The sequence below is a fragment of the Rhinatrema bivittatum genome, chromosome 4 (genome assembly GCF_901001135.1).
Source record: "Rhinatrema bivittatum chromosome 4, aRhiBiv1.1, whole genome shotgun sequence".
NCBI lineage: Eukaryota > Metazoa > Chordata > Amphibia > Gymnophiona > Rhinatrematidae > Rhinatrema > Rhinatrema bivittatum.
This window is the reverse complement of record NC_042618.1, coordinates 268,896,416-268,924,018: the sequence shown is the minus strand read 5'-3', so window position 1 is coordinate 268,924,018 and position 27,603 is coordinate 268,896,416. Positions and strand designations below refer to the sequence as shown.

General features: G+C 40.9%; 1 protein-coding gene across 1 annotated transcript in view; it reads right to left on the bottom strand.

The window, feature by feature from the left end:
* Nucleotides 1-233: 233 nt before the first annotated feature.
* Nucleotides 234-27,603, bottom strand: part of C2CD5 (C2 calcium dependent domain containing 5) — a 1,535,590-nt gene continuing 1,508,220 nt past the window's right edge. The window contains 2 exon segments of the mRNA XM_029600113.1: nucleotides 234-1,668; nucleotides 2,916-3,030. Of these exon segments, the coding sequence (XP_029455973.1) occupies nucleotides 1,640-1,668; nucleotides 2,916-3,030 (144 nt within the window). The 3' untranslated portion in view covers nucleotides 234-1,639.

Here is a 27,603-nt window from a genome sequence, read left to right as displayed (position 1 = left end):
CCCTGGAGGAGGATAATTATTGTTATGCTTCTTTTTTTTGTTTATTTTTACATTCTGACTCTCTTTTTTCATAGTGCACCACTAGACTTGCTCTTTAAATTGCTTTCTGTAGAGGAAATAGAAGTTTCACGTCTGTTTTTTATATGGTGATCATTTGTATTTCTTGCAAGTATGTGTTTTGTCTGTTTATTGGAAAATTTAATAAACAAAAGTTAAAAAGTATATAATAATTTTATATAGAAAGTTTATTATGCAAAGAGAAATATGTTCATGCTCATTTACAACAATGTAGTTTAGAACAACAGAAACAATAACATGTCAGTACTCTGTTAAACATACACATATGTACATTCAAATTCATAGTTGACAACAAAACTAAATAAAAATGGAAAAATGTTCAAAACTAGTATAGTAAAAAAAATCCTTCTTATTTAAATAATGCTCAAACAAGTCAAAAGGGATTATAGAAGACCATCATAGTTGGACAATTGCTGTTGATGTTTGCAGAGCATCTTAGTCTTTTGTAATTACTATTGCCTTGGTTGAGCATTATTTAAGTAAGGAGGATTTTTTACTATACTATATTCATTCAAGTTCATATTCATACAAATTATTTATACTTTTAAATACAGTTAAAAGTATTCAGAAGGAAACTGTGATACACTCTCAAAATTTGTAGTCTTTCTAGTCTAACACCTATGATACCAATCATTCTAGTCTTTAATAGAATCCTTTTCCTAGTATTCCTTTAGTGAAGATAAAACTGTATTATGAAAATAATCACATTCAGTTTTTTCTTTAAGATTTTCTTCCCTCATTATTCTAGTCAAACTAGGTTGCTTCCAGACATCCTAAATGATGATAATAGCATGGACACTATATTTTTAGTAAATTCTTTACAAAGGTAACAAAAATACTAGTCAAATTTCTATTTTCAGAAGCAGCACTATTAACTTCCAGTTCTATTCAGCTGTTCTCGTTTTGAATGTTTACAGCTATAAAGGATAGCAGATTTCTTAACATTATACAATTAATAGATATTTTACACTGTATAAAAATGTATGGTTTCTAGAATGTTCTCTTCCTCAAACACACAGGTAGCTAAATGTTGGTTTACATTTTTTCTAAGACAACTAGATTAGGTTTCTTGAATATCCTCTGTTCCCGTTTTTGTTACTGGATTTAAAATGAACTTGCACCACTGAACTCTGATGCTTTTCAGAGTCGTAGACAACCTATTCCAGTTCTATGAGACAATCAGCTAATTGATAAGCAAGCAAAACCCAGACAATCATTCACTTCACTAGTTTTGTGGAACATGGCTCTGAATGCTATCTTAAGAACAGTTTCTCAGCCTGACAATATTATTGCTTAAAGATGATAGATAAACTTGACATTTTTCACTTTATTCATATCTCTTGATTTCTTTCACAAAGCTTTAGAGAATTATTGAATCAGAAGAAATTAAACCAAAGAATTCTCTAATTTCAAAATATACTCTTAAAATCTAGAAAAGCTGTCCAGTTTTTTTTTGTTTCATATGGCAACATCTCCTCCAGTAGCTGCTGATTGAGTACTCTGTATAGGTAGCTGAACTAGTCCCATTTCCAATTCAGATTCACGCACAAATATTACTGCATCACCACTTACATTTACTAGACACTGTGCCTGCAAGAAAATAAAAGAAAAGATTAAAGAGTGGCATCAAGCAATAAATTTATGTAGGTATAAGATTATGGTAAAAATTTCTCTTTCATTTGTCTCATTTTATTTCTAGCATTTTTATCCAATGAAAGCTCTAGGTGAGGTACAATTTTCTTTCCACTTCTGCTCGGCGTGCGCAGGTTGCACAATTGTGCACCCCCCTGTGCGCGCTGACCCTGGATTTTATAACATGCACGCACATGTTATAAAATCGGGCGTATGCGTGTTCGCGCGGGGTTGAGCGAACAAATCTACGCCCACGTATAACTTTAAAAATCTACCCCATAGAGTTTAGCAAGCTATTAGTATTAGATGATTGAATGGCTGCATAGATAATGTTGACGAGAGCATTTCCGTTTCCTGAATCTCGGGATGATTTTTCAAGGACTGCTAAGCAGAGATGGGAGCAATCTATTGAAGAAGAGGTGCCAGCATCTTCCAACACAGATGGGCAAATCTACTGAAGTGGACTTTAAATTAGGTTCAGTGGGTTGGGGTGAACATAACCCTAGGATAAAAGAGAAAGATGCCTGACGTCCGTCAATTAAAATTTATTTTGAAGGAGACAATAAAACACTTTAAAACGCCAGACTCAGGCCGAGTATCGCTCCTGTCTTGGAGCTGCTTCAGGGGCTGAAACATGCAAATAGTTTAAATTAACACAAATATAAACACTGATAAAACACATATACATATATATAAAGAAAATGAATAAATCATGTAAAATGCATATCATGGTGACATATAAAAAGGCACATAATATAATTAACATACAACAATAAAAGTGTAAAAAGTTAAATAAATATCAAAATAAATATAAGAAGTGATGCAGGGATGACAAACAAGAATACAATTTTAAGTTACAAATCTAAGGTTAAGAATCTAGTGGTTCTAACCAAATATGATATATATGCATAGAGTGTACACTAGCAATAGATTAAAACATATTTTGGATGAAAGCATAGATTAAAAAATCTTATGAATGATGTCAGGCTGGGCAATAACTTGACTGATTATGAAATTTAAAAAAAATCCTTATAAAATGATGGTTTACCTTAATGTGCTTTATATGGGTTATACTGTAAAGCATGGGGGAATAGGATGGCACTGTGAATGAATAAATATATGATCACTCTTGAAAGTGAGCTTACTGTATAGTATTAATAAATATGTAAGCCAGAGGGGGAGAATTTATGGAAAAAATGAAATACCTTTTTCCTCAGATTTGCAAAGTCCTTGGATGCAATGTCTAGTAACAGCTGATATTAGAATAAGAACATGAATCAGCATGGATCGTAATGTACAGCTTAATGAAGTAGGATGAAACTGTGAAAGACAAATGTATGGTAATTCTTAAAATGAGCTTACTGCAGAATGTATAAAAAAGACCAAAAATTAAAGAGTGATGTACCTTTTTGCTCTTACTGTCAGTTTTACAGTATTGGATGAGCTGTACAACATGAAGTGATACTGGAATGAGAATATTGTTTAATGAGGTTAAGTACAGATGACGAAACTGTATTTAAAAAATGATTTTTAATAAAGAAAGACACTGCCTGAGGAGCAGGGAGTGCAGGAGAAGTCACAAAGTTTGTGTGGTAGGGTACACCCAGAGGGAATACCTTGGTAGAGGAAATCTGGCAATGGCCTGCAGAACGGGGTAAACCAATGAGGTTCCTCTGTAGCGATAATTCGGTAGTAGCCTGCAGCGCAGGGTACATCGAAGGGATTCCTCATTTAGAGATGATACGGTAGTGGCTGATATATGGGAAGTCTAACATGAAGACTTTGGCTCAGACTTTGGCTCAGTTTATCCAGAATCCTTTGCTTTCTTAACGCAAACTGCTGGCAAACAAGGAACTCAGACTGACCTGAGCGTGAATGACTTCTGGGAGACATCTGGAATGAATTCAGAACTAGCCAGATATGATGAAGGGTCATGAGGGCACAACGAACATATGGACCAAGCTATGTTCTCACAAAATCCTGTCTCTACTGTCTCGAGCCAGTGTAACTGAATATCCCCATAAGATTAGGAGTCTGATCAAATGACTTGCACAAGAGTGACAGAACAATGAACTACTAAGAACTACTAAGAACTACTAGAATGATTGAAAGTCATCAGTAGACACGTGGGTCTTCGATATGCCTAACTGGATCTTAAGGTGGGAGGTGGGACCAGGGAAGCTTAGACATAGGTTGTCTGCAGGACACATGGTACCTGATACTCTATGCAGTTCTATTAGGGATCATTGTATGTTTTATCTATAAAAGTCAGCACTGACTTACAAACGCTGGGACAGGCAGGCAGAGCTTTGAAAAATAAAAAGCTCCCTCTCTGTCTCCCAGAGGTCTCATAAGTTTGGCTTTCAATATTAAATAATAAACTTAAACTGGTTTGTATTAAAGTTGGACCTCTGTGTCTTCTTGGGGCAGAGCTTTGAAGCGGGTGTTTAAACATTATGGTGCCCAAACAGGGATGTGGACCCAAAAAGCAAATCGGAAGCCGATCCAGTTGGCTGTGATACAGTAAAGACAATGAGAATCGGACGATCAGAAGAAGCCCTTTATTTCAATGCCCGACTCTGGCCGAGTTTCGCTCATAGAGCTGCCTCAGGGGCAATTCAATTAGCAGGACTTAAAATATGCCTGCAGGGCTGCTGTCACACTGTCACAATGTCACAATATCATTAGTGTCTGCAGAACACTCTGACATTCCTTCTGCTAGTGTGCGCTGCTGGCAGCTCAGACACAATCCTCGTTTCCGGACAGATTGGCTTAGTCCGAAGAAAGTTTTCCCAGATCAAGAGGTCTGGATGCCTGATTATTCAGAATTGATACTCGGCTCTAGTCCGAATATAGTTATTCCCAGAAGATTTTCTGGATGGCTGATTAGTCAAGCAGTAATTCCCGGAAGAAGGTAATGCTTGCTTTGGCAAAAGACGGATCTGTGTAGGTAAGTATTTTATACCTTGTAGTAAGCTAGATTTTCTTTGGCCATTTGTAAATAGAAGTTGTTTTCATTTGCACTGGAAATAATACACTAGGGGGCGGATTTTCAGAGCCCTGCTCGCCGGTAAGCCTATTTTACATAGGCCTACCGGCGCGCGCAGAGCCCCGGGACTCGCGTAAGTCCCGGGGTTTTCGGAGGGGGTGTGTCGGGGGGCGTGTCGGGGGCGGGCCCGAACCGCGCGGCGTTTTCGGGGTGTGTCGGGAGCATTCCGGGGGCGGTCCCGGGGGCGTGGCTGCGGCCCGGGGGCGTGGCCGCGCCCTCCGGACCCGCCCCCAGGTCGCGTCCCAGCGCGCAGGAGGCCGCTGACGCGCGGGGATTTACGCCTCCCTCTGGGAGGCGTAAATCCCCCGACAAAGGTAAGGGGGGGGGTTTAGACAGGGCTGGGCGGGTGGGTTAGGTAGGGGAAGGGAGGGGAAGGTGAGGGGAGGGCAAAGGAAAGTTCCCTCCGAGGCCGCTCCGATTTCGGAGCGGCCTTGGAGGGAACGGGGGTAGGCTGCGCGGCTTGGCGCGCGCCGGCTATACAAAATCCATAGCCTTGCGCGCGCCGATCCAGGTTTTTAGCAGATACGCGCGGCTCCGCGCGTATCTACTAAAATCCAGCGTACTTTTGTTTGCGCCTGGAGCGCAAACAAAAGTAGGCTATTCGCGCTCCTTTTAAAATCCGCCCCTAGGGTTTTAAACCTGCATCAGTCATTTCTTTATCCTTGGAGAACGCATGGCTGGAGAGTTCGCTACCCCAGTTTCAAGTTACAAATGCCGGGACACTGAGAGCTGCTGAGTTCAATGACTTAAATCTCTTTGATATGTACAGATTGATGAGGAAGGTTAAGGAGAAGTGTTGATTTCTACAGCATGCTGCTTTTCTTTTGGTGGAGTAATTACCAAAGTTTGGTTTAGGTGGCCGTCTCTGCCTTAAAGGAATGTTTTAGTTCTAACAAAAAAGTTGTTTGTGTGTGAACATAAATGCAGTGGGTAAGTTTGAAAGTTATAATTAGCCTGATGAGGAGATACGGAGACATGTGTTGCTTTCTACAGAAATTAATTTTAGTTAGTGGATTGTTTACAAAAGTTTGGTTTGTCTGCTTTCTCTTGAAGGAAGGTAAACATGGCTTGTTGTTGCTTGAAAATGTGTTTTGGTCCTAAAGCAGGTTAACATGCTTATTAGATTTGTGTTACTTTTTGCTTTAATTGCTTAATTATTTCAAACATATGTGGTTAAAACAAATTCCATCTAACAGATGAATTCCATTCTTCTCTGTCTGTGAGAATCTATTCTATATGTTAATATCTTGTGTAAAATGCCACTTGCTAAATAGATTAGTGCTTTCAGTGTAAAATTAACATCTGGACCTTTGTTTTACCAGAGCCATAGGGGTTCTTCGGTGTAGCGCAGAGAGAGAGCGCGCGAGTGCTGAAAAAGAAAAAAAAATGCTTTTAAACGGGATGGCAAGTCCTCTTTGTGTGCGGGCTGGATACTGCGGTTTTCAGCTGTCTGTTGTTCCATGTGATTAGAGGTACAACGATGCATCAAATTTATTTTAGTCTGTGAGATTTATTCTATAAGGTCATACATGAGTTGGCTTTGGAGTTAGTGTGCTTGCTTTTAGGTTATGGTGTTCTATGCTGCTTTTCTTTCTTTGCTCCCTCCCCCTCACAAGAGAGCACATGGCTGTGTGATTTAACCCCTGCTTGGTACAAGGAAAAAAAAAAAGAGCAACTCCATTTTAATGAATTGATCTATTTAGTTTATGAACAGATTGGCAAAGACTTCAATATTAGCTTTGAGTCAGCAAGAATGGTTAGTTTCGTAAGAAACTTTTATCTTGTCAATATAGGGAATGCAGAATATGAAATGCAGTGTTTGAAAGTACGCAGAAGTGAATATGATGGCATGGGCAGTGACATGGTGATGTTAAAGAGGGAATTGAGATTTATTCTTATGCTGGATGCGGGTGTGTGAAGTGCTTTGTCGGTGAATTGGCTATGTGTTACAGTGTAAAGTGCTTTGCTATGTAGATTCCGCCGAGAGTCGGAATGTCTTTGTTCAAGTAGAAAACAAATGTGAATCCGTTGCATTAAAAAAAAACAAAAAACCCCCCCGTAGGCTTGCTTTTAAAATGCTTTGCTGAGCTTTATTGTAATGATTTATAGTTTTGCTAAGTTAGATTGGACTTGGTAAGTTAAATGTGTTAGTGTGAGGAAAGGAGATTGAAGAGATGAGTTATTTAATTAAACAAAGGTCAGAAAAGAAAAGAAGGAACGGATATGCATGAATTCCATTCTGTAGTATTTGTTAATTACAGAACTTAGGTTATATTCTAATGATGATAAATATCTCTCAGTTTTGCTTATACCTCACTAGATTCAAACTTTTGGAAGAGGGATGGTGGTGCTAGATGGTGCTAGATGAAGGGAATGAATTGGGTTTTTAATTTGATAGTACCAGCAAAGTTTCATAAGCTGGTGTTTGAAAAAAAAAAAAAAAGGGAAATCCCTCATATACAGTTTTAGATCTTGGCTAATGCATATTAATGTGTGCCCAGGGTTGTGCACAATAGGGAATTAACTGTTCTCTATTATAACATAAAGTCCATCCTTCTATTTTGAAGACTTTCAGACTCCCAGCTGATGTGTCTGTGCTTCTGGAAATGATCCGTTACTGTTATTTACAGTATCTGCTAGTATGAACTCTATGGAGCATGTTAGTATAGGAAGGATATAAACTAAATTCTAAACAAGTACAAAGTTGTCTGTTTCAGGTTTCCCTTTTAGGAATTGAGTTAGGAGTTCATAGTACAGGAAAAAAAAAAAAAAAGGAGGTTTTAGATTTGTAACTGGAAGTAGCTCTTATCACAGGGGACAGCACCTCCTAGAGGTGGAATGCTAGAGACAGGAAAGTAGCTTTATGACTGCTTTTTGCTGAATCAATGTATATCAGACTGCTGAGTTTTAAGGAAACTGTAATGTCACTTTTAAATTTAGTTTTAATCATTATATTAATTGTTATATGCTAGATTTCTTTCCAGGGTAAGAAGAAGCACAGCACATCGTTCTCTGTCCCATGGGAGAGGACAATTCTAGTTTTTTCCAGTTTGATTCCTTTTCATTTTTCAATAGATCTATTTTAATTTTAATCCTGGTTTTGTTTTATTCTTGGATCGATCCACTTATTTTTAATCTTTTTTACATACTGTTTTCTAATTTTTATTTTATTTTGAGCTCAATATTATTTACCCATTGTCTGTTATATGTTACTTGTGTGATGTTGAGAATGAAGAATGAATGCTTGCCTTTATGTGACCAGTTCAGTGAAATATATGTTTGTATGTAATGTCTGGGTATTTAATTTGTTGGTGATTTGGACTATTGCATGCTGCTTTGAAATAATGTGGGAATATTATGCAGATGTAGGGATTACTAGATGTAGGGGTGTCCATGAAATGATGGAATTTTCTTATTGATTAATTTGATTTCTTCTGCTTTTATATTAGGCGTTAATCCATCCCATATGTATCTCACCTAATAATGAGTTAAAAGGCTCCTGCTTCTGTCAGCACGGCACCCTACTGAGAAGAACTGTATACGCACTGATTACAGAAGTTATCCTTTGCCACAGAAGTTCACGCACAATATGGACTGTAATGCTTACAATTTATACCTGATCTTTGCTTTTTTTCTGGTTCTTCTGGTTCTATGGGAGTGGCTTTACTTAGAATCTAGGTCTGGTGTTCTCTGAGGTTTTTAATATGCAATAATTGATTGCCACAAAATTATTCTTATGATATTCCAATTAATATCTGGTTATGTATCTATCTGCAACTGCCATTGCTTAGGTCTTAAGTTAATGACATTGTCTAAGTGATGCAATTTTTGTTAGTTTGTACATTCCAAATTTGATAGCATTTTCCAGTTTTAGAACTTCTGATATTTATATACATTTTTTTGCTGAATCAGCTAAATGATTATGTACTATGTTTTTCTTTATCTTTATCTATGAAAGCTGCTTTGATCACACTACTCAAATCCCATATCCTACTGCTTGCCTTTTTAGAGTGTCTCCGTGTGGATCAAATGTTTTCTAGAATTTCTCATTCTTTGTCTGGTTTTTCTCTGGATCTTCCTTTTCTTATTTGTGTCCTCTGTGGTTTCAGTGATAAAGCACGGTTCAAGAGGTATATATATATATATATATATATATATCTTCATCACACCAGCATATGTTAAATACATTCTGTTCTATTTGCTGTAAGCTATTGCTTGCATTCTGCAGCCTGCACTAATGGTAATCACTTTGCTGATTTTTAATATCTCAATAGTCTATTCCCTTTTTACTCAGATTTCCTTGTAACCCTTTTTGAACATTTTTTTTCCATTATTTGTTTTATTGATTTTCAAAATATAACAGTAATTTAAATATAAGTTGGAATACACAGAAAAAAGGAAACAAAGCTGACATAAAGAAAAAAAATACCATACTACACTTCATCCACCAAATAATCATAATAGCTTTAAACTTTACTTTAAATAATCAATAGTAATCTAGTACTAAACCCATAAGACTAGAGAGAGGCTTTAAGTTAACTATAGGGCGGTCCAATCCAAGTAAAACTCAAAGAAAAAGCTTAACATAGAATTTCTCTGCACTATATATACTTTCTTAGTTAGGTAATGGGGACGAAGTGGCTATTTTCCTTTGCTCAATGACACTTTTCAAATGTTCGGACATGAGAAATACAAAATTTCCTGATTCTTTTTTTTAGCAAACATTTACATGGAAACCCTCAGTCTGTAAATGAATAGCCCAAAGATATAACTTCTTGGCGGAGAGTCAAAAACTCTTTTCTCCGCAGCTGAGTTGGTTAAAGCAAGAATCTGGGAAAATCTTAAAGGTTTGTCATAGAATAAAATGGGATACTTTGAAAAATATTTCTTCATAACCTATTCAGGTTAGAGTAACTTATAATGGAAACTATTAATGTGCCCCAATCTATCACTTGATTAGAATTTTCTAGAAATTCTGTGAGATTTCCCTGGAAAGGTAATTCAGGTGTATTTAAATTTGAAATTCTTTTTGGAAGGAAATAAACATTTACATTAGGCAAATCATTTTCCTCAAAACCTAATACTTCTTTAAGAAACTTAAGGAAAGTTCCCGAGGGTACTTCCTCCACAATTCTAGGAAAATTTAGGAGACGTAAATTCAAAGGCTTAGAGTTATTCTCAAAATTCTCTATACGTCTTGCTAGAAGAGCTCTGTCTTTTACCACCGCTGCATGAAATTCCATATTCTTCTTCTCTGTCTCTTCAAGCACCTTAATCCTCTCCTCTGATTTTTTAATGGACTTTTGTATTAACAGAATATCTTGTTGGCTTTTCCCGCTATTGCTATCCATTTTTTTCTCAAGTCTCTTAATATTTGTAGACATTCAGCCATTAGGTCCCACATTAACTCTAACGTGACCACGGCAGGTCAAGTTAGAATGTCCAAGAATCACACCAATGCCTGGTCTATTCCTCCGGTCGCGATATCGCTCAGGGCCAGCTTATTTTCCCCTTATTCTGGCTTCTGACTCGACATCTCTGTGGCTTGATCTCACCGCTCCGGCTGCTCGGGGAAGGAGTAGCCTCTTCTGCAGCATTTCATGGGCATTACCTCTCCCGACCTTCTGCGCTGGTGGTGGTCTAAGATTTGGGCTCAGCGAAGCCTCCTCAGTAAAATCGGGCAGTCCTCCCAAAACGTCCCGATTGATCTGGATCCTTGGTTCCCGGATTTAGTGCAGGTGAGACATAAATCGCGTAATCTCCTGCGGTATTGGTGATTGTAAGGGTAGAGAGAGAAAAACTCTCAACCGTCCCTTACGCTTTGGCGGCATTATCTTAAAGAGAAACTCAAATCCAGGACAAGCAAGAAGTACTAGTGACTACAGCCTCCATCTATGTCACCATCTTGCCTCTTTTTGAACATTTCTTCTTGTAACACTACCTATTAGATTTTACCTAGTGTCTGTTTACACCCTCTCACAAATATTTCCTGATAGTGTGGCCTTTGTGTTTATTATGAGATTGATCTCCTTGCAGAGATTCACCCATTCAAAATGAGGCCTACTGTCATAGGGCTATGCAACTAGTCTATTACTATATCTTTTTGCATACTAACTGCTCATTGTTCTTTTCATCCTTATCTTGGCTCCAGCACTATGTAGTGCTTTGCTCTACAAAATACTAAATGTGATTTAAAACATTTTCCCCATTCTACTATTCTATGTTTTCTTTCTTTTTCTGTGTCCACTATAATGGACTGCCTCTTATTACTTTCTCTGTACCCTCCAAGAATGATTTCTTCCTTCTGCCAGTGTTTAGTTTTTACATTGTTCTTTTGAAACGTATGTAAATGTAAACTGAAGCTTGAGACAAATGTTATAATTTAGTTGTATTTGCAGTTTAACAACAGAGCTGACTGACTTTTATTGTAACTTCAGCCTTACTGCTGCCATTTGCTATCTGAAGACTGCTTGAAACTGTGAGTATCACGTACCTACTTTAGGGATCGAGAGGGACACATGCTTGACACACCCAACACAAACCAAAGGTTAGTGGCTAGAATACACACCTATAGGCCTTGCCCTAGACTGTCTGCTGTCATCATCTTTGATGCTTTTGTGTGCCACTTTTGCCATTTGACGTGGCACAAAAGGGAAATGACATATGGGAAGCCTAACATGAAGATTTTGGCTCAGACTTTGGCTGTTTATCCAGAATCCTTTGCTTTCTTGGTCTAACTCAAACTGCTGGTATACAAGGAACTCAGACTGACCTGAGCGTGAATGACTACTGGGAGACATCTGGAATGAATTCAGACCTAGCCAGATATGATGAAGGGTCATGAGATCACAACGAACATATGGAGCAAGCTATGTTCTCACAGAATCCTGTCTCTACTGTCTCGAGCCAGTGTAACTGAATATCCCCATAAGATTAGGAGTCTGATCAAACAACTTGCACAGGAGTGACAGAACAAAGAACTACTAAGAACTACTAGAATGATTGAAAGTCATCAGTAGACACATGGGTCTTCGATATGCCTAATTGGATCTTAAGGTGGGAGGTGGGACCAGGGACGCTTAGACATAGGTTGTCTGCAGGACACATGGTACCTGATACTCTATGCAGTTCTATTAGGGATCACTGTATGTTTTATCTATAAAAGTCAGCACTGACTTACAAACGCTGGGACAGGCAGGCAGAGCTTTGAAAATAAAAGCTCCCTCTCTGTCTCCCAGAGGTCTCATAAGATTGGCTTTCAATATTAAATAATAAACTTAAATTGGTTTGTATTAAAGTTGGACCTCTGTGTCTTCTTGGCGCAGAGCTTTGAAGCGGGTGTTTAAACATGGCCCACAGCACGGGATACACAGGAGAGGGTTTCTCACTAGAGATGGTACAGTAGAGATCCACAGCGCAAGGTACACCGAAGAGGTTCCTACTCGAGATGGTACGGAGTGGCCCGCAGTGCGGGGTACACCGGAGATGATTCCACTCTAGAGGGAGTACGGTAGTGGCCCGCAGCGCAGGGTACACCGGAGAGAATGCCACACTAGAGATGGTACAGTAGTGGTCCATAGAGTCAAGGTAATCACAGTAATGAATGTTCCAGCAGAAGCCCCGGGAAATGGGGGTAGGCAATGGTCCAAGGCAAGAAGGCCCTCCGAGGAGCAGATAGCCAGAGATGAGGAAGGGCCCCTGAGGAGCGGGTACCCAGAGCGTCTCATGCCAAATGTACAGGAACTGGAACGGGAAGTACATAGTGAGTGAAGCAGATTCAGCAATGAGGGAACTCGTTGCCAAGTCGTCAATAGGCAGGGTCAACCGGCTTAAGTATCGTGGAGTGAAGAAGTCATCCGGAGGGGACGCCCCTGAGGTTCCCGCCATGACGAGCTTAAGACTGGCCTGTGTGCGCGTGCCTAAGTGATCCTGAAGGCAAGATGGCGGATGGTAGCACCCACGTCATCCCGGGAACGCCAGGCAGGTTGGCGGAAGCTGGCAGAGGCCGCCACTTTCCCCAATGGTGTTAATGCAGCAAAGAGGTGAGCATTAGTGGCTGCAGCTGTCTGCGACCGACGGGCGTAACAGTACCCCCCTTCTTAGGGCCCCTCCCCGGGGGGGGTTTTGGCTTTTTTTGGGCGAGAAATATGGAACTGTTTGATCAGTTTCTTGTCGAGGATATTGGCTTCAGGTTCCCAACTATTCTCTTCGGGGCCAAATCCTTCCCACGAGATGAGATATTCCCAACGCCTTCTATGCTTCCTTACATCCAAGATGTCCTTGACCTGATATGTTATATCCTCTTCAGCAGTTAGAGGTTGGGGTTCAGATAGTTTCTTCGAAAATTCAGACAGGATAAGCGGCTTTAATAGCGAGATGTGGAAAGCGTTTTGGATCTTAAGTGAAGTGAGTAACCGAAGGCTGTGACTGGTCCTAGGCGGCGAAGTATTTATTTATTTTTATATACCGACATTTGATCCGAGATATCACATCGGTTTACAGCAAACGATTAGAAAACGGATAAGGCATATGCATCTTATTTCTTACAGGGTAACTTAGCAAACAGTAAAAAGCAGTATTAAACACCCTTATGTAGTTATACAGAATAACTTAGTAAAAGTATAAGCAGTTTACAGCAAATGATTAGAACAAATAAGGCACATGCAACTTATTTCTTACAGAGTAATTTAGTAAACAGTATAAAACAGTATTAACTTCCTTATATAACTATACAGACTAACTTAGTAACGGTATAAACAGTCTTAATATTATTGTGTAACTAAGTACATAGAGGGTCACTTTGAGGCTGGGTTAACAGTATTGGAGATGGTGGTTGTTGCAGCGATAGTCTGGTTTAAAAGAATGCTTTTTGGAAAAGCCATGTCTTAAGGTTTTTTTTAAAGGTTTGTATTACGGGTTTCATTCTTAGTTTGGTTGGTAATTTATTCCATAATATGGGTCCTGCTATGGAGAGGGCGCAGTTCCCTGACTGCGTTAAGATTTATCGATTTTTGAGAGGGGGTTTGGAGAAGTCCAGTGTTTGAGGAGCTTAAATTCCTTTTAGGTGTCTGAAATTGTAGTTCGGAGTTGAACCAATCTATATTTTGGTTATAAAGTGCTTTGTGGATGAGAGTGAGTGTTTTGTATTGGATCCTGTATGGGATGAGTAGCCAGTGTAGGTCTTTAAGGATTGGGGTTATGTGATCTGATTTTTTGCTGTTTGTGAGCATTCTGGCTGCTGCGTTCTGAAGTAGTTACATTGGTTTTAATGTGCAAGCTGGAAGGCCCAGTAGAACTGCGTTGCAGTAGTCTAGTCTCGGGAGGAGTGTTGACTGGAGTACTGTTCGAAAATCCTGGTTGTAGAGGAGTGGTTTTAGTTTTTTTAGTACTTTGAGTTTGTAGTAGCCGTCCTTTAATATGGTGTTTATGTATTTTTTGAGGCTTAGTTCACTGTCTAGAAAGATTTCTAGGTCTTTTACAGTGAGAACAATTTGGTTTTTGGTTAGGCCTGTTATAAGATGTGGGGTAAGTGGTGATGTGAGTTTATTACATATGTATAGTATTTCAGTTTTGTTGTGGTTTAGTGTGAGAGATATTCGCGATAGTAGTTGCTTTCTGGTTGATGGGTGGGTGTCCCAGTGATTTAGAGTGCTGTCAAGTGTGACTTTTATGGGGAGTAGAATTTGTAAATCATCAGCGTAGACGTAGTGATGAAGACCTAAATCCGACAGTAGATTACAGAGGGGTAACATGTATATGTTGAATAGTGTGGAGGGTAAGGATGAGCCTTGAGGAACGCCGTGTGGTAGTGGTATTTGCTTGGATTCTGTGTGGTTTATTCTTACTTTGTAAGACTTGTTTGATAGGTAAGAGTTAAACCAGTTTATTGTGATGTCACTTAGTCTGATTTCACTTAGTCTGTTCAAAAGACTTTTGTGGCTGATGGTGTCGAACGCCATGGAGACAAGGTACTGCGAAAGGCCCGATGTATCTGGGAGCGAAGCGAGCTGAGGACAATTTTAAGCGGTTGCAGCGGGGGTGCTGAATCACACTTTGTCTCCGGGGTTCAACTGAGGAGCTGCCCGATGATGGGCATTGTAGAACTTCTTTGCCTTTTGGCCAGATTGCTGTAGAAGTTGTTTGGTGTGTTCCCAGAGTTGGTGTAACCCTTGCGCAGAGGCCTGTGCCACAGGAGATGACACAGACAAAGGTATTGGAAGAGGAGGCAGAGGTTGGCGTATGTAAACAATTTGGAAGGGCGATGATCCAGTAGAAGCAGACTGGTGAGAGTATAAGGCAAACTCGGCCCATGGTAGTAGGTCGGACCAGTCAATCTGCCTAGAGTACACATATGCCCAGAAAAACTGTTTTAAGGTACGGGTCTTCCTTTCTGTCTGTCCATTGGCCTGCGGATGGTAGGCTGATGTGGGGTCCAGGAATATGTCGAATTTCCTGCATAATGATCTCCAGAATTTCGCCGTAAATTGCACCCCTTGATCTGAGAGTATGTGTCTTGGTAGATTGTGGAGGCGAAAGACATGGTGAATGAATAATTTCGCTAATTCCGGAGCCGAAGGTAGACCAGGTAATGCCACGAAGTGAGCGATCTTTTAAAAGTGGTCCACGGTGACCCAAATGGTGTTGCTGCCACTGGATGGAGTTAAATCCACAAGGAAATCCGTGGCTATGTGGGTCCACGGCTCACTAGGTGCAGGAAGTGCTTGAAGGAGCCCCCAAGGACGGCCTGTAGGTGGCTTCTGATGGGCGCAAGTGGGACATGAATCTACATACGCTTGAGCATCCTTTTTCATGGTTGGCTACCAGTAAAACCTTTGAAGGGTAGAAAGCATTCTAGCTTGTCTGGGGTGGCCGGCGAGCAAGGAGTCATAAGAACATAAAAAAATGCCATACTGGGTCAGACCAAGGGTTCATCAAGCCCAGCATCCTGTTTCCAACAGTGGCCAATCCAGGCCATAAGAACCTGGCAAGTACCCAAAAACGAAATCTATTCCATGTTACCATTGCTAATGGCAGTGGCTATTCTCTAAGTGAATTTAATAGCAGGTAATGGACTTCTCCTCCAAGAACTTATCCAATCCTTTTTTAAACACAGCTATACTAACTGCACTAACCACATCCTCTGGCAACAAATTCCAGAGTTTAATTGTGCGTTGAGTAAAAAAGAACTTTCTGTGATTAGTTTTAAATGTGCCCCATGCTAACTTCATGGAGTGCCCCCTAGTCTTTCTACTATCCGAAAGAGTAAATAACTGATTCACATCTACCCGTTCTAGACCTCTCATGATTTTAAACATCTCTATCATATCCCCACTCAGTCGTCTCTTCTCCAAGCTGAAAAGTCATATCCTCTTTAGTCTTTCCTCATAGGGGAGCTGTTCCATTCCCCTTATCATTTTGGTAGACCTTCTCAGTACCTTCTCCATCGCAATTATATCTTTTTTGAGATGCGGCGACCAGAATTGTACACAGTATTCAAGGTGCGGTCTCACCATGGAGCGATACAGAGGCATTATGACATTTTCCGTTTTATTCACCATTCCCTTTCTAATAATTCTCAACATTGTTTGCTTTTTTGACTGCTGCAGCACACTGAACCAACGATTTCAATGTGTTATCCACTATGACACCTAGATCTCTTTCTTGGGTTGTAGCACATAACATGGAACCCAAAATTGTGTAATTATAGCATGGGTTATTTTTCCCTATATGCATCACCTTGCACTTATCCACATTAAATTTCATCTGCCATTTGGATGCCCAATTTTCCAGTCTCACAAGGTCTTCCTGCAATTTATCACAATCTGCTTGTGATTTAACTACTCTGAACAATTTTGTGTCATCTGCAAATTTGATTATCTCACTCGTTGTATTTCTTTCCAGATCATTTATAAATATATTGAAAAGTAAGGGTCCCAATAGAGATCCCTGAGGCACTCCACTGTCCACTCCCTTCCACTGAGAAAATTGTCCATTTAATCCTACTCTCTGTTTCCTGTCTTTTAGCCAGTTTGCAATCCATGAAAGGAGATCGCTACCTATCCCATGACTTTTTACTTTTCCTAGAAGCCTTTCATGAGGAACTTTGTCAAACGCCTTCTGAAAATCCAAGTATACTATATCTACCGGTTTACCTTTATCCACATGTTTATTAACTCCTTCAAAAAAGTGAAGCAGATGTGAGGCACGACTTGTCCTATAGAAACATAGAAACATAGAAATGACGGCAGAAGAAGACCAAATGGCCCATCCAGTCGGCCCAGCAAGCTTCACACACTTTTTTCTCTCATACTTATCTGTTTCTCTTAGCTCTTGGTTCTATTTCCTTTCCACCCCCACCATTAATGTAGAAAGCAGTGATGGAGCTGCATCCAAGTGAATATCTAGCTGATAAGTTAGGGGTAGTAGGGGTAGTAACCGCCGCAATAAGCAAGCTACACCCATGCTTATTTGTTTTACTCAGACTATGTTATACAGCCCTTATTGGTTGTTTATCTTCTCCCCTGCCGTTGAAGCAGAGAGCTATGCTGGATATGCTTGAAGTATCAGTTTATTCTTCTCCCATGCTGTTGAAGCAGAGAGCCATGCTGGATATGCATCGAAAGTGAAGTATCAGGCACATTTGGTTTGGGGTAGTAACCGCCGTAACAAGCCAGCTACTCCCCGCTTTGTGAGTGTGAACCCTTTTTTCTTCTCCCCTGCCGTTGTGAAGCAGGGAGCTATGCTGGATATGCTTGAAGTATCAGTTTTTTCTTCTCCCCTGCCATTGAAGCAGAGAACTATGCTGAATATGCATAGAAATTGAAGTAACAGGCTTATTTGGTTTGGGGTAGTAACCGCCGTAACAAGCCAGCTACTCCCCCCTTTGTGAGTGCAGATCCTTTATTCCACATTTCCTCTTGCTGTTGAAGCTAGAACGATGTTGGAGTCACAGTAAGCATGTGTACGTTTATTGAATAAGGGTATTGTCTCCAGGCAGTAGCCATCATTCTGGCGAGTCACCCACTCTTCATTGGCGGCCTCTTGACTTTATGGATCCACAGTGTTTATCCCACGCCCCTTTGAAGTCCTTCACAGTTCTGGTCTTCACCACATCCTCCGGAAGGGCATTCCAGGCATCCACCACCCTCTCCGTGAAGAAATACTTCCTAACATTGGTTCTGAATCTTCCTCCCTGGAGCTTCAAATCGTGACCCCTGGTTCTGCTGATTTTTTTCCTACGGAAAAGGTTTGTCGTTGTCTTTGGATCATTAAAACCTTTCAAGTATTTGAAAGTCTGTATCATATCGCCTCTGCTCCTCCTTTCCTCCAGGGTGTACATATTTAGATTCTTCAATCTCTCCTCGTACGTCATCCGATGAAGATCCTCCACCTTCCTGGTCGCCCTTCTCTGTACCGCTTCCATCTTGTCTTTGTCTTTTTGTAGATACGGTCTCCAGAACTGAACACAGTACTCCAGGTGAGGCCTCACCAAGGACCTGTACAAGGGAATAATCACTTCCCTTTTCTTACTCGATATTCCTCTCTCTATGCAGCCCAGCATTCTTCTGGCTTTTGCTATAGCCTTGTCGCATTGTTTCGCAGACTTCATATCATTAGACACTATCACCCCAAGGTCCCTCTCCTGCTCCGGGCACATCAGCCTTTCCCCCCCCATCGAATACAGTTCATTCGGGTTTCCACTCCCCATATGCATGACTTTGCACTTCTTGGCATTGAATCTCAGCTGCCATATCTTCGACCACTCTTCCAGTTTCCTTAGATCCCGTCTCATTCTCTCCACTCCTTCCGGCATGTCCACTCTGTTGCAGATCTTAGTGTCATCCGCGAAAAGACAAACCTTGCCTTCTATCCCGTCCGCAATGTCGCTCACAAAGATATTGAACAGGACCGGTCCCAACACCGATCCTTGCGGTACACCACTTAAAACCGCTCTCTCTTCAGAGAAGGTTCCATTTACCATCACACATTGTCTTCTGTCCGTCAACCAATTTGCAATCCAGGTCACCACCTCGGCACTCACTCCCAAGCTTCTCGTTTTATTCACCAGTCTCCTGAGCGGAACCGTGTCAAAAGCTTTGCTGAAATCCAAGTATATGATATCGAGCGCTCTTCCTCGATCCAATTCCTTGGTTACCCAGTCAAAAAAGTCAATCAGATTTGTCTGACAGGATCTTCCCCTGGTGAATCCATGTTGCCTCTGGTCCATCAATTCTCCGGACTGTAGATAGTTCACTATTCTCTCTTTCAGCAGTGACTCCATTAATTTTCCCACCACCAAAGTGAAGCTGACCGGTCTGTAGTTGCCAGCCTCCTCCCTGTTCCCACTCTTGTGAAGCAGGACCACCACCGCTCTTCTCCAATCACTCGGCACCACTCCCGTTTCTAGGGATCTATTGAACAGGTCACACAGCGGAGCCGCCAGAACATCTCTGAGCTCCCTCAATATCCTTGGATGAATCCCATCAGGCCCCATGGCTTTGTCCACTTTCAGGTTCTTTAGCTCTTCCCACACATTTTCTACTGTAAAAGGATTTTCATCTATTCCACTTCCCACCAGTTTTTTGTTGTGTAGAGATGGTCCTTCTCCAGGGTCTTCTTTAGTGAACACAGAGCTGAAGTATTCGTTTAATATTTCTGCCATTTCTTCGTCTCCCTCCACACATTGATCATTACCACCTTTCAATTTCACTATACCACTTTGGATCTTTCTCTTTTCGCTGATGTATCTGAAAAATGTTTTGTCTCCATTTTTTATCTCCTTGGCAATCCTCTCTTCCGCTTGACTTTTTGCCAACTTGATTAATTTCTTTGTCTCCCTCAGTTGAATCAGATATTCTTCTTTGTGTTCCTCCCTTTGGGATCTTTTATATGTCTTGAATGCTGTTCTTTTAGCTTTAATTTTGTCAGCCACCTCCTTTGAGAACCAGATAGGTTTCAATTTTCTTTTGCTTTTCTTTACATTTCTAACGTATAGAGCAGTTGCCTTGGTGATTGCTCCTTTTAGATTGGTCCACTGCTGATCCACATCTCTCTCGTTCTCCCATCCTTTAAGTTCTTCCTCCAGGTACTTCCCCATTTCCTCAAAGTCTGTGTTTTTGAACTGTAAAACTCGGGTCTTTGTGGTTCTTTTCCCTATTCTTTTAGTGATATTAAACCATACCGTTTGATGATCACTGCTGCTGAGGTGGGCACCCACCTGGACATCTGAGACATTATCTGCATTAGTGAGCACTAAGTCGAGTATAGCTCCTTCTCTGGTGGGTTCCAACACCATTTGTTTGAACAAAGATACTTGCATGGCATCCACTATCGCTCTACTATTTTTAGTTTCTGCAGATGGGATTTTCCAGTCTACATTTGGCATATTAAAGTCACCCACGATCACCACTTCTCCCTTCTTACCTATCTTATGGATGTCTTCAACCAGGTCTCTGTCCAGCTCTTCCTTTTGGTTTGGAGGCCTGTAAACCACTCCAATATAAATGGATGCTCCGTCATCTTTTTTTAGGTCGAGCCATAGAGCTTCTTCCTTACCCCAACTTCCTTGTAGCTCAGATGCTTGGATGTTGTTTCTGACATAAAGAGCCACACCTCCCCCTTTTCTATCCTCTCTGTCCTTCCTTAACAAGTTATAGCCTGGTATTGTTGTATCCCAATCATGAGATTCTGTGAACCATGTCTCTGTGATAGCAACAATGTCCAATTGTGCCTCAGCCATTAGGGCCTGCAGATCTGGGATTTTATTTCCCAAACTATGAGCATTTGTGGTCATAGCCTTCCAGGTACTCTCTTTAAGGTTATTGCTTTTCCTGGACTCCTTATAAGATATTAGTTGAGATTTGCTATTCACTTCACTCTCTCTTTTTTTAGTTGTGCCACTGTTGACAGAGTTATTCATCCGAATTAGATTTTTCTTTTGGTTATGGATCATGAAATACTGCATGCATTGTGTTTTTTCTCTCATTTCTGGTAACACTTCAATGTTTTTCTGAAGAACTTCTTCAGTTTTTAATATAGAGATGGCTGCTTGTTCTTTTTGCATTTGGTACAGTGTGTGTCTCCTCATCACAGGTCTAATTCTACCTGAGCCCACTGTATTCCTGGATTTTAAAGAACTTAATGACCTGTTTGAGTGGGGGGGTGTACCTGTTGGCTGCCCATCTGTCAAGAATGGGTGACTGTGGGGCCTACCTGAGCCTAATGAATCTCCTTTTCTTGACTCCTGGTTTTTTTGTGATATTGGGGAATTATGTTCTGAGTAATGCAATGTGGGTGTATTACTTTTAATTGAAGCTAATTGATCTTTAATCTCAGACAGCTCCTTTTTCAAGGAAGAGAGTTGTGCACAAATTGGGCAAGCTCTAAGTGTCCAGATGCTTTCCCTCAGAATAAAGGCTCCACAGCAGTTACATTGGATAGTCCTCATCATGGAAATTTGTGAATTGTATTTTCTTGACTTTTACCAATGCACTAATTTATCTCGCCGCCAATGGTACTTTAGGCAGTCTGTATTAGACAACAAGCCCCAGGGGTGGGTGGGTAGAGGGGCAGGGTGGGAGGGAGTCAAACAGTTAAGCCTGGTACAAGCTGGGTTAAGCAGGGCACTTCTGGACGGCTCCTTGCTTTGGTCAATTGTTTGAAAAAACAGTCTTTATGCCCCAATTTTTGTTTGACCAACTTATTTATGCCAGCTAATTTCAAAACAGAGAGACTTAAACAGTTTACAAGCTGGAGAGCGATTTGGTATGGGGGGTGGGGTTTTTTTTTTTTTGTTTTTTTTTCTTCAACTTATGCAGCAGACAACAAAATTAACTTACTAGAGTATATCTTACTATCAAGAACTGAAACACCAACACTATAATTAAAAATTACCGACCACACAGGAAATTAAGAACAGAAGCTTTCTACACAAAATTCTAAGCAACAGCAGATATACTTCGCTCAATGCAATATACACTGCCTCCAAGAGAACCACACTCTAAACGTGGGCCCAGGACCACACATGGCTCTCCTGCTCAAGTGCTGAGACACAATGGCTCTCCTGGCTCAAGGTCTGAGACACACCCAATTCAGTTAGATTACGTCACTTCTGGACGGCTCCTTGCTTTTGGTCAATTGTTTGAAAAAAACAGTCTTTATGCCCCAATTTTTGTTTGACCAACTTATTTATGCCAGCTAATTTCAAAACAGAGAGACTTAAATAGTTTACAAGCTGGAGAGCGATTTGGTATGGGGGGTGGGGTTTTTTTTTTTTTTTTTTTCTTTTTTCAACTTATGCAGCAGACAACAAAATTAACTTACTAGAGTAATATCTTACTATCAAGAACTGAAACACACACTATAATTAAAATTAACACACACAGGAATTAAGAACAGAAGCTTTCTACACAAATTCTAAGCAACAGCAGATATACTTAGCTCAATGCAATATACACTGCCTCCAAGAGAACACACTCTAACGTGTGCCCAGGACCACAATGGCTCTCCTGCTCAAGTGCTGAGACACAATGGCTCTCCTGGCTCAAGGTCTGAGACACACCCAATTCAGTTAGATTACGTCACTTCTGGACGGCTCCTTGCTTTTGGTCAATTGTTTGAAAAAACAGTCTTTATGCCCCAATTTTTGTTTGACCAACTTATTTATGCCAGCTAATTTCAAAACAGAGAGACTTAAACAGTTTACAAGCTGGAGAGCGATTTGGTATGGGGGGTGGGGTTTTTTTTTTTTTTTTTTCTTTTTTCAACTTATGCAGCAGACAACAAAATTAACTTACTAGAGTAATATCTTACTATCAAGAACTGAAACACACACTATAATTAAAATTAACACACACAGGAATTAAGAACAGAAGCTTTCTACACAAATTCTAAGCAACAGCAGATATACTTAGCTCAATGCAATATACACTGCCTCCAAGAGAACACACTCTAACGTGTGCCCAGGACCACAATGGCTCTCCTGCTCAAGTGCTGAGACACAATGGCTCTCCTGGCTCAAGGTCTGAGACACACCCAATTCAGTTAGATTACGTCACGTCACTTCTGGAAGGCTCCTTGCTTTTGGTCAATTGTTTGAAAAAACAGTCTTTATGCCCCAATTTTTGTTTGACCAACTTATTTATGCCAGCTAATTTCAAAACAGAGAGACTTAAACAGTTTACAAGCTGGAGAGCGATTTGGTATGGGGGGTGGGGTTTTTTTTTTTTTTTTCTTTTTTCAACTTATGCAGCAGACAACAAAATTAACTTACTAGAGTAATATCTTACTATCAAGAACTGAAACACACACTATAATTAAAATTAACACACACAGGAATTAAGAACAGAAGCTTTCTACACAAATTCTAAGCAACAGCAGATATACTTAGCTCAATGCAATATACACTGCCTCCAAGAGAACACACTCTAACGTGTGCCCAGGACCACAATGGCTCTCCTGCTCAAGTGCTGAGACACAATGGCTCTCCTGGCTCAAGGTCTGAGACACACCCAATTCAGTTAGATTACGTCACTTCTGGACGGCTCCTTGCTTTTGGTCAATTGTTTGAAAAAACAGTCTTTATGCCCCAATTTTTGTTTGACCAACTTATTTATGCCAGCTAATTTCAAAACAGAGAGACTTAAACAGTTTACAAGCTGGAGAGCGATTTGGTATGGGGGGTGGGGTTTTTTTTTTTTTTTTTTTTCTTTTTTCAACTTATGCAGCAGACAACAAAATTAACTTACTAGAGTAATATCTTACTATCAAGAACTGAAACACACACTATAATTAAAATTAACACACACAGGAATTAAGAACAGAAGCTTTCTACACAAATTCTAAGCAACAGCAGATATACTTAGCTCAATGCAATATACACTGCCTCCAAGAGAACACACTCTAACGTGTGCCCAGGACCACAATGGCTCTCCTGCTCAAGTGCTGAGACACAATGGCTCTCCTGGCTCAAGGTCTGAGACACACCCAATTCAGTTAGATTACGTCACTTCTGGACGGCTCCTTGCTTTTGGTCAATTGTTTGAAAAAACAGTCTTTATGCCCCAATTTTTGTTTGACCAACTTATTTATGCCAGCTAATTTCAAAACAGAGAGACTTAAACAGTTTACAAGCTGGAGAGCGATTTGGTATGGGGGGTGGGGTTTTTTTTTTTTTTTTTTTTTCTTTTTTCAACTTATGCAGCAGACAACAAAATTAACTTACTAGAGTAATATCTTACTATCAAGAACTGAAACACACACTATAATTAAAATTAACACACACAGGAATTAAGAACAGAAGCTTTCTACACAAATTCTAAGCAACAGCAGATATACTTAGCTCAATGCAATATACACTGCCTCCAAGAGAACACACTCTAACGTGTGCCCAGGACCACAATGGCTCTCCTGCTCAAGTGCTGAGACACAATGGCTCTCCTGGCTCAAGGTCTGAGACACACCCAATTCAGTTAGATTACATCACTTCTGGAAGGCTCCTTGCTTTTGGTCAATTGTTTGAAAAAACAGTCTTTATGCCCCAATTTTTGTTTGACCAACTTATTTATGCCAGCTAATTTCAAAACAGAGAGACTTAAACAGTTTACAAGCTGGAGAGCGATTTGGTATGGGGGGTGGGGTTTTTTTTTTTTTTTTTTTTTTTCTTTTTTCAACTTATGCAGCAGACAACAAAATTAACTTACTAGAGTAATATCTTACTATCAAGAACTGAAACACACACTATAATTAAAATTAACACACACAGGAATTAAGAACAGAAGCTTTCTACACAAATTCTAAGCAACAGCAGATATACTTAGCTCAATGCAATATACACTGCCTCCAAGAGAACACACTCTAACGTGTGCCCAGGACCACAATGGCTCTCCTGCTCAAGGTCTGAAACACAATGGCTCTCCTGGCTCAAGGTCTGAGACACACCCAATTCAGTTAGATTACTTCACTTCTGGACGGCTCCTTGCTTTTGGTCAATTGTTTTAAAAAACAGTCTTTATGCCCCAATTTTTGTTTGACCAACTTATTTATGCCAGCTAATTTCAAAACAGAGAGACTTAAACAGTTTACAAGCTGGAGAGCGATTTGGTATGGGGGGTGGGGTTTTTTTTTTTTTTCTTTTTTCAACTTATGCAGCAGAAGTAGTATAATGGGTACACGATCAATCAAACTGATTGACAGGTGAGATAAGGATGACAGCAGCCAATCAGCGTTCACTTCTGGTCTAAGCCCCTGCCCACGCCCCGCCCACTCCCCATAGAAGTGAATGGGGGCGTAGCCATGCCCCCTCCCGCCCTCTACCACGCCCCCAACCACACCCCTTCCGCCACAGGCCCCACCCCTTCCGCAGCCAATCAGCGTTCACTTCCGGTCTAAGCCCCGCCCACTCCCATAGAAGTGAATGGGGACATAGCCACGCCCCCTCCCGCCCCCTCCCGCCCCCTCCCGCCCCTCCCACGCCCCCAGGCCCCACCCCTTCCGCCACAGGCCCCCCCCCCTTCCGCCCCGGCCCCACCCCTTCCGCCCCTGGCCCCCGCCCAGACCCCATCGATGCTCCTCCCCTCCCAATAGAAGTGAATGGGGAGCCCCTCCCACACCCCACCCCCAAACCGCCCCCCCCATGATGTCACGGATGACCCCGCCCACACCCCAACCCCAAGCCACACCCCCCTGTGACGTAGCGGGTATGACATCACCGGAAGTCCACCCCACACCGCCCCCCAAAAACACACCCCCCCTACAACGTCATCAGAAAGGGTCCTGTCGCTTTTTTAATGATGTCAGTATTAATGGACTCTGGCTGTTTTTGATGATTTCACCGGAAGTACAATACAAAAGTCCCGAAATATGCGCTCCTAGAACCTCCTGATGCCTTTTAATGATGTCGGAGCCGGTAGTATGCTTTTAGGAGGCAGGAAAACTGCAGGAAATATGCTTTTTTTCTAGCCACTCTGTTTTTAAAAAACCAAACAAAATACAAGCTGATAGGAGGCAGAAAAACAGTGGCTCGTTCTGTTGACAAGGATTTGGTTTTTTTTTTTAAAACAAGTGATTGAAGCTACCGGTGGTGAATTGCATGAACTGCAGGATCAAACTTTGCAAAAGACAGGTTTTTTTTTTTCCAAAAGACTAGGGACCGGGTAGTATAAAGGGTACGCTGTCACTCAAACCCCCAAGCCAAACCCCCCAGTGATGTCACCAGAAGCCCAAGCCCACCCCTCCAAGCCCTTGCTGTAGATAGGCATGCCCCAATAAAAAAAGTTACCAGAGAGCAGGCAGGAAACTGTGACTCATTCTGTAAACAGAGACAGGGAGAATCCAACACCCCTTCCCCTCCGCCCCCTCTGCCTCAAGCCGGCCTTCCCCCAGACCTAAATCTGAGCAGAGGATAATTGAAAGCAGTGGGGGGTGTAGGTTTGCAATGGTGAAACACAAGGCTTTAGTTTTGTTTTAAAAAAAGCAGACTTCTGTATTTTACAGCCATATAAAAAACAAGAATGCACCAGCGGATCTTAAAGAAAATTTATAATGAGCCAGGAAATACCGGCAGTTTTGGCGGTATAACACCTCTTTTGCAGGCAGCTAAAGCATGTATGCCGTCTGTGACCAAGAAACAAGTGATTGATTGGCTTACAGAACAAGATGCTTATTCTTTACACAAACCTGCTAGGGTACGATTTAAAAGAAATAAAACCATAGTGTCTGATGTGGAGTTTTGTTTTAAAAAAACAGACTTCTGTATTCTCCCCCACAACCCTTCCCTCCTCCCCTCTCTGTTAGACACGCCCAAACTTGCAAGACCGGATATAGAAATAAGCATGTGATAGTGATCACGTGAGAACAATCTTCAAGCAGAGTTGTTGTAATTGTTCCTGAAAATGGCCGTATATGAAACACCTAAGCGTCTTGAAATGAAAATCGTTCAACAGCCAAAACTAAAGAGGAGCCATAAACGAAAGCGGAGGGCAGAAGAAGAAGGAGGAAGCACTGACCCAGATTTTGATGAACTTCCGTTGGGGCAAAAGCTTTTTGATTCGCAGGATCCAAACTTGATCAATGAAAATGCTTTAGATTCTGAAGATTTAGAGCTGCACAAAGCTGCTCTGGATGCCGAAGCAGATTATTTGTTGGAAAAGCTTGAGTGTAAGGTAAGAAAAAATCTCTTTCCTTCTAATGATGCATTTTAGGGGTGGCGTGTTTGGGAGCTATCTATAATAGAGAGTTTGTTTAGAAGAGGTTTTAATTTAATGTTTTACATTATGTTTTATAGGAAAATGAAGGATCTTTACAAACAGAAGAATATGGAGACACACCAGGTATCAAAATGAACTGTATTTGCTGCTTCTGTCCAAATATAAAAGAACCAGATACATGTGATCAAAAAAAAAACAACAATCCTGAAGATGTGCACGATTTCAGCTGGTGGAGCTATATAGGATTCCCAAAACCACCGCCGGTGCATGGAGTTTTTCGAAAAACAACATTTAGATCGATCGTAAGGGTGGCTGTCTATAGTATTCTTAAAAAATGTCTGTCTGGCATACGGTATGAAAATTGCGAAGGCTGTGTTCTCGACGATCCGAGTCAGGATGATCATAGTTGCGTTTATTGGACTGCCTCTGACACACAGGAACAATTAAGGACCGCTTGTAACAGGTTGTGCCTAGAACGTGTTTTGAATCTTGTGGTATTAGCTGCATATAAACGAGGTGTATTAAGCCTAAACAATGACGATATGAATCTGATCATATATCTTATACACAGTGTGAAAACTGCTGAAAATCCTGTTCAAAAACTAAACAGTTTGCTTAAACCTACAGATGAGATTTTAA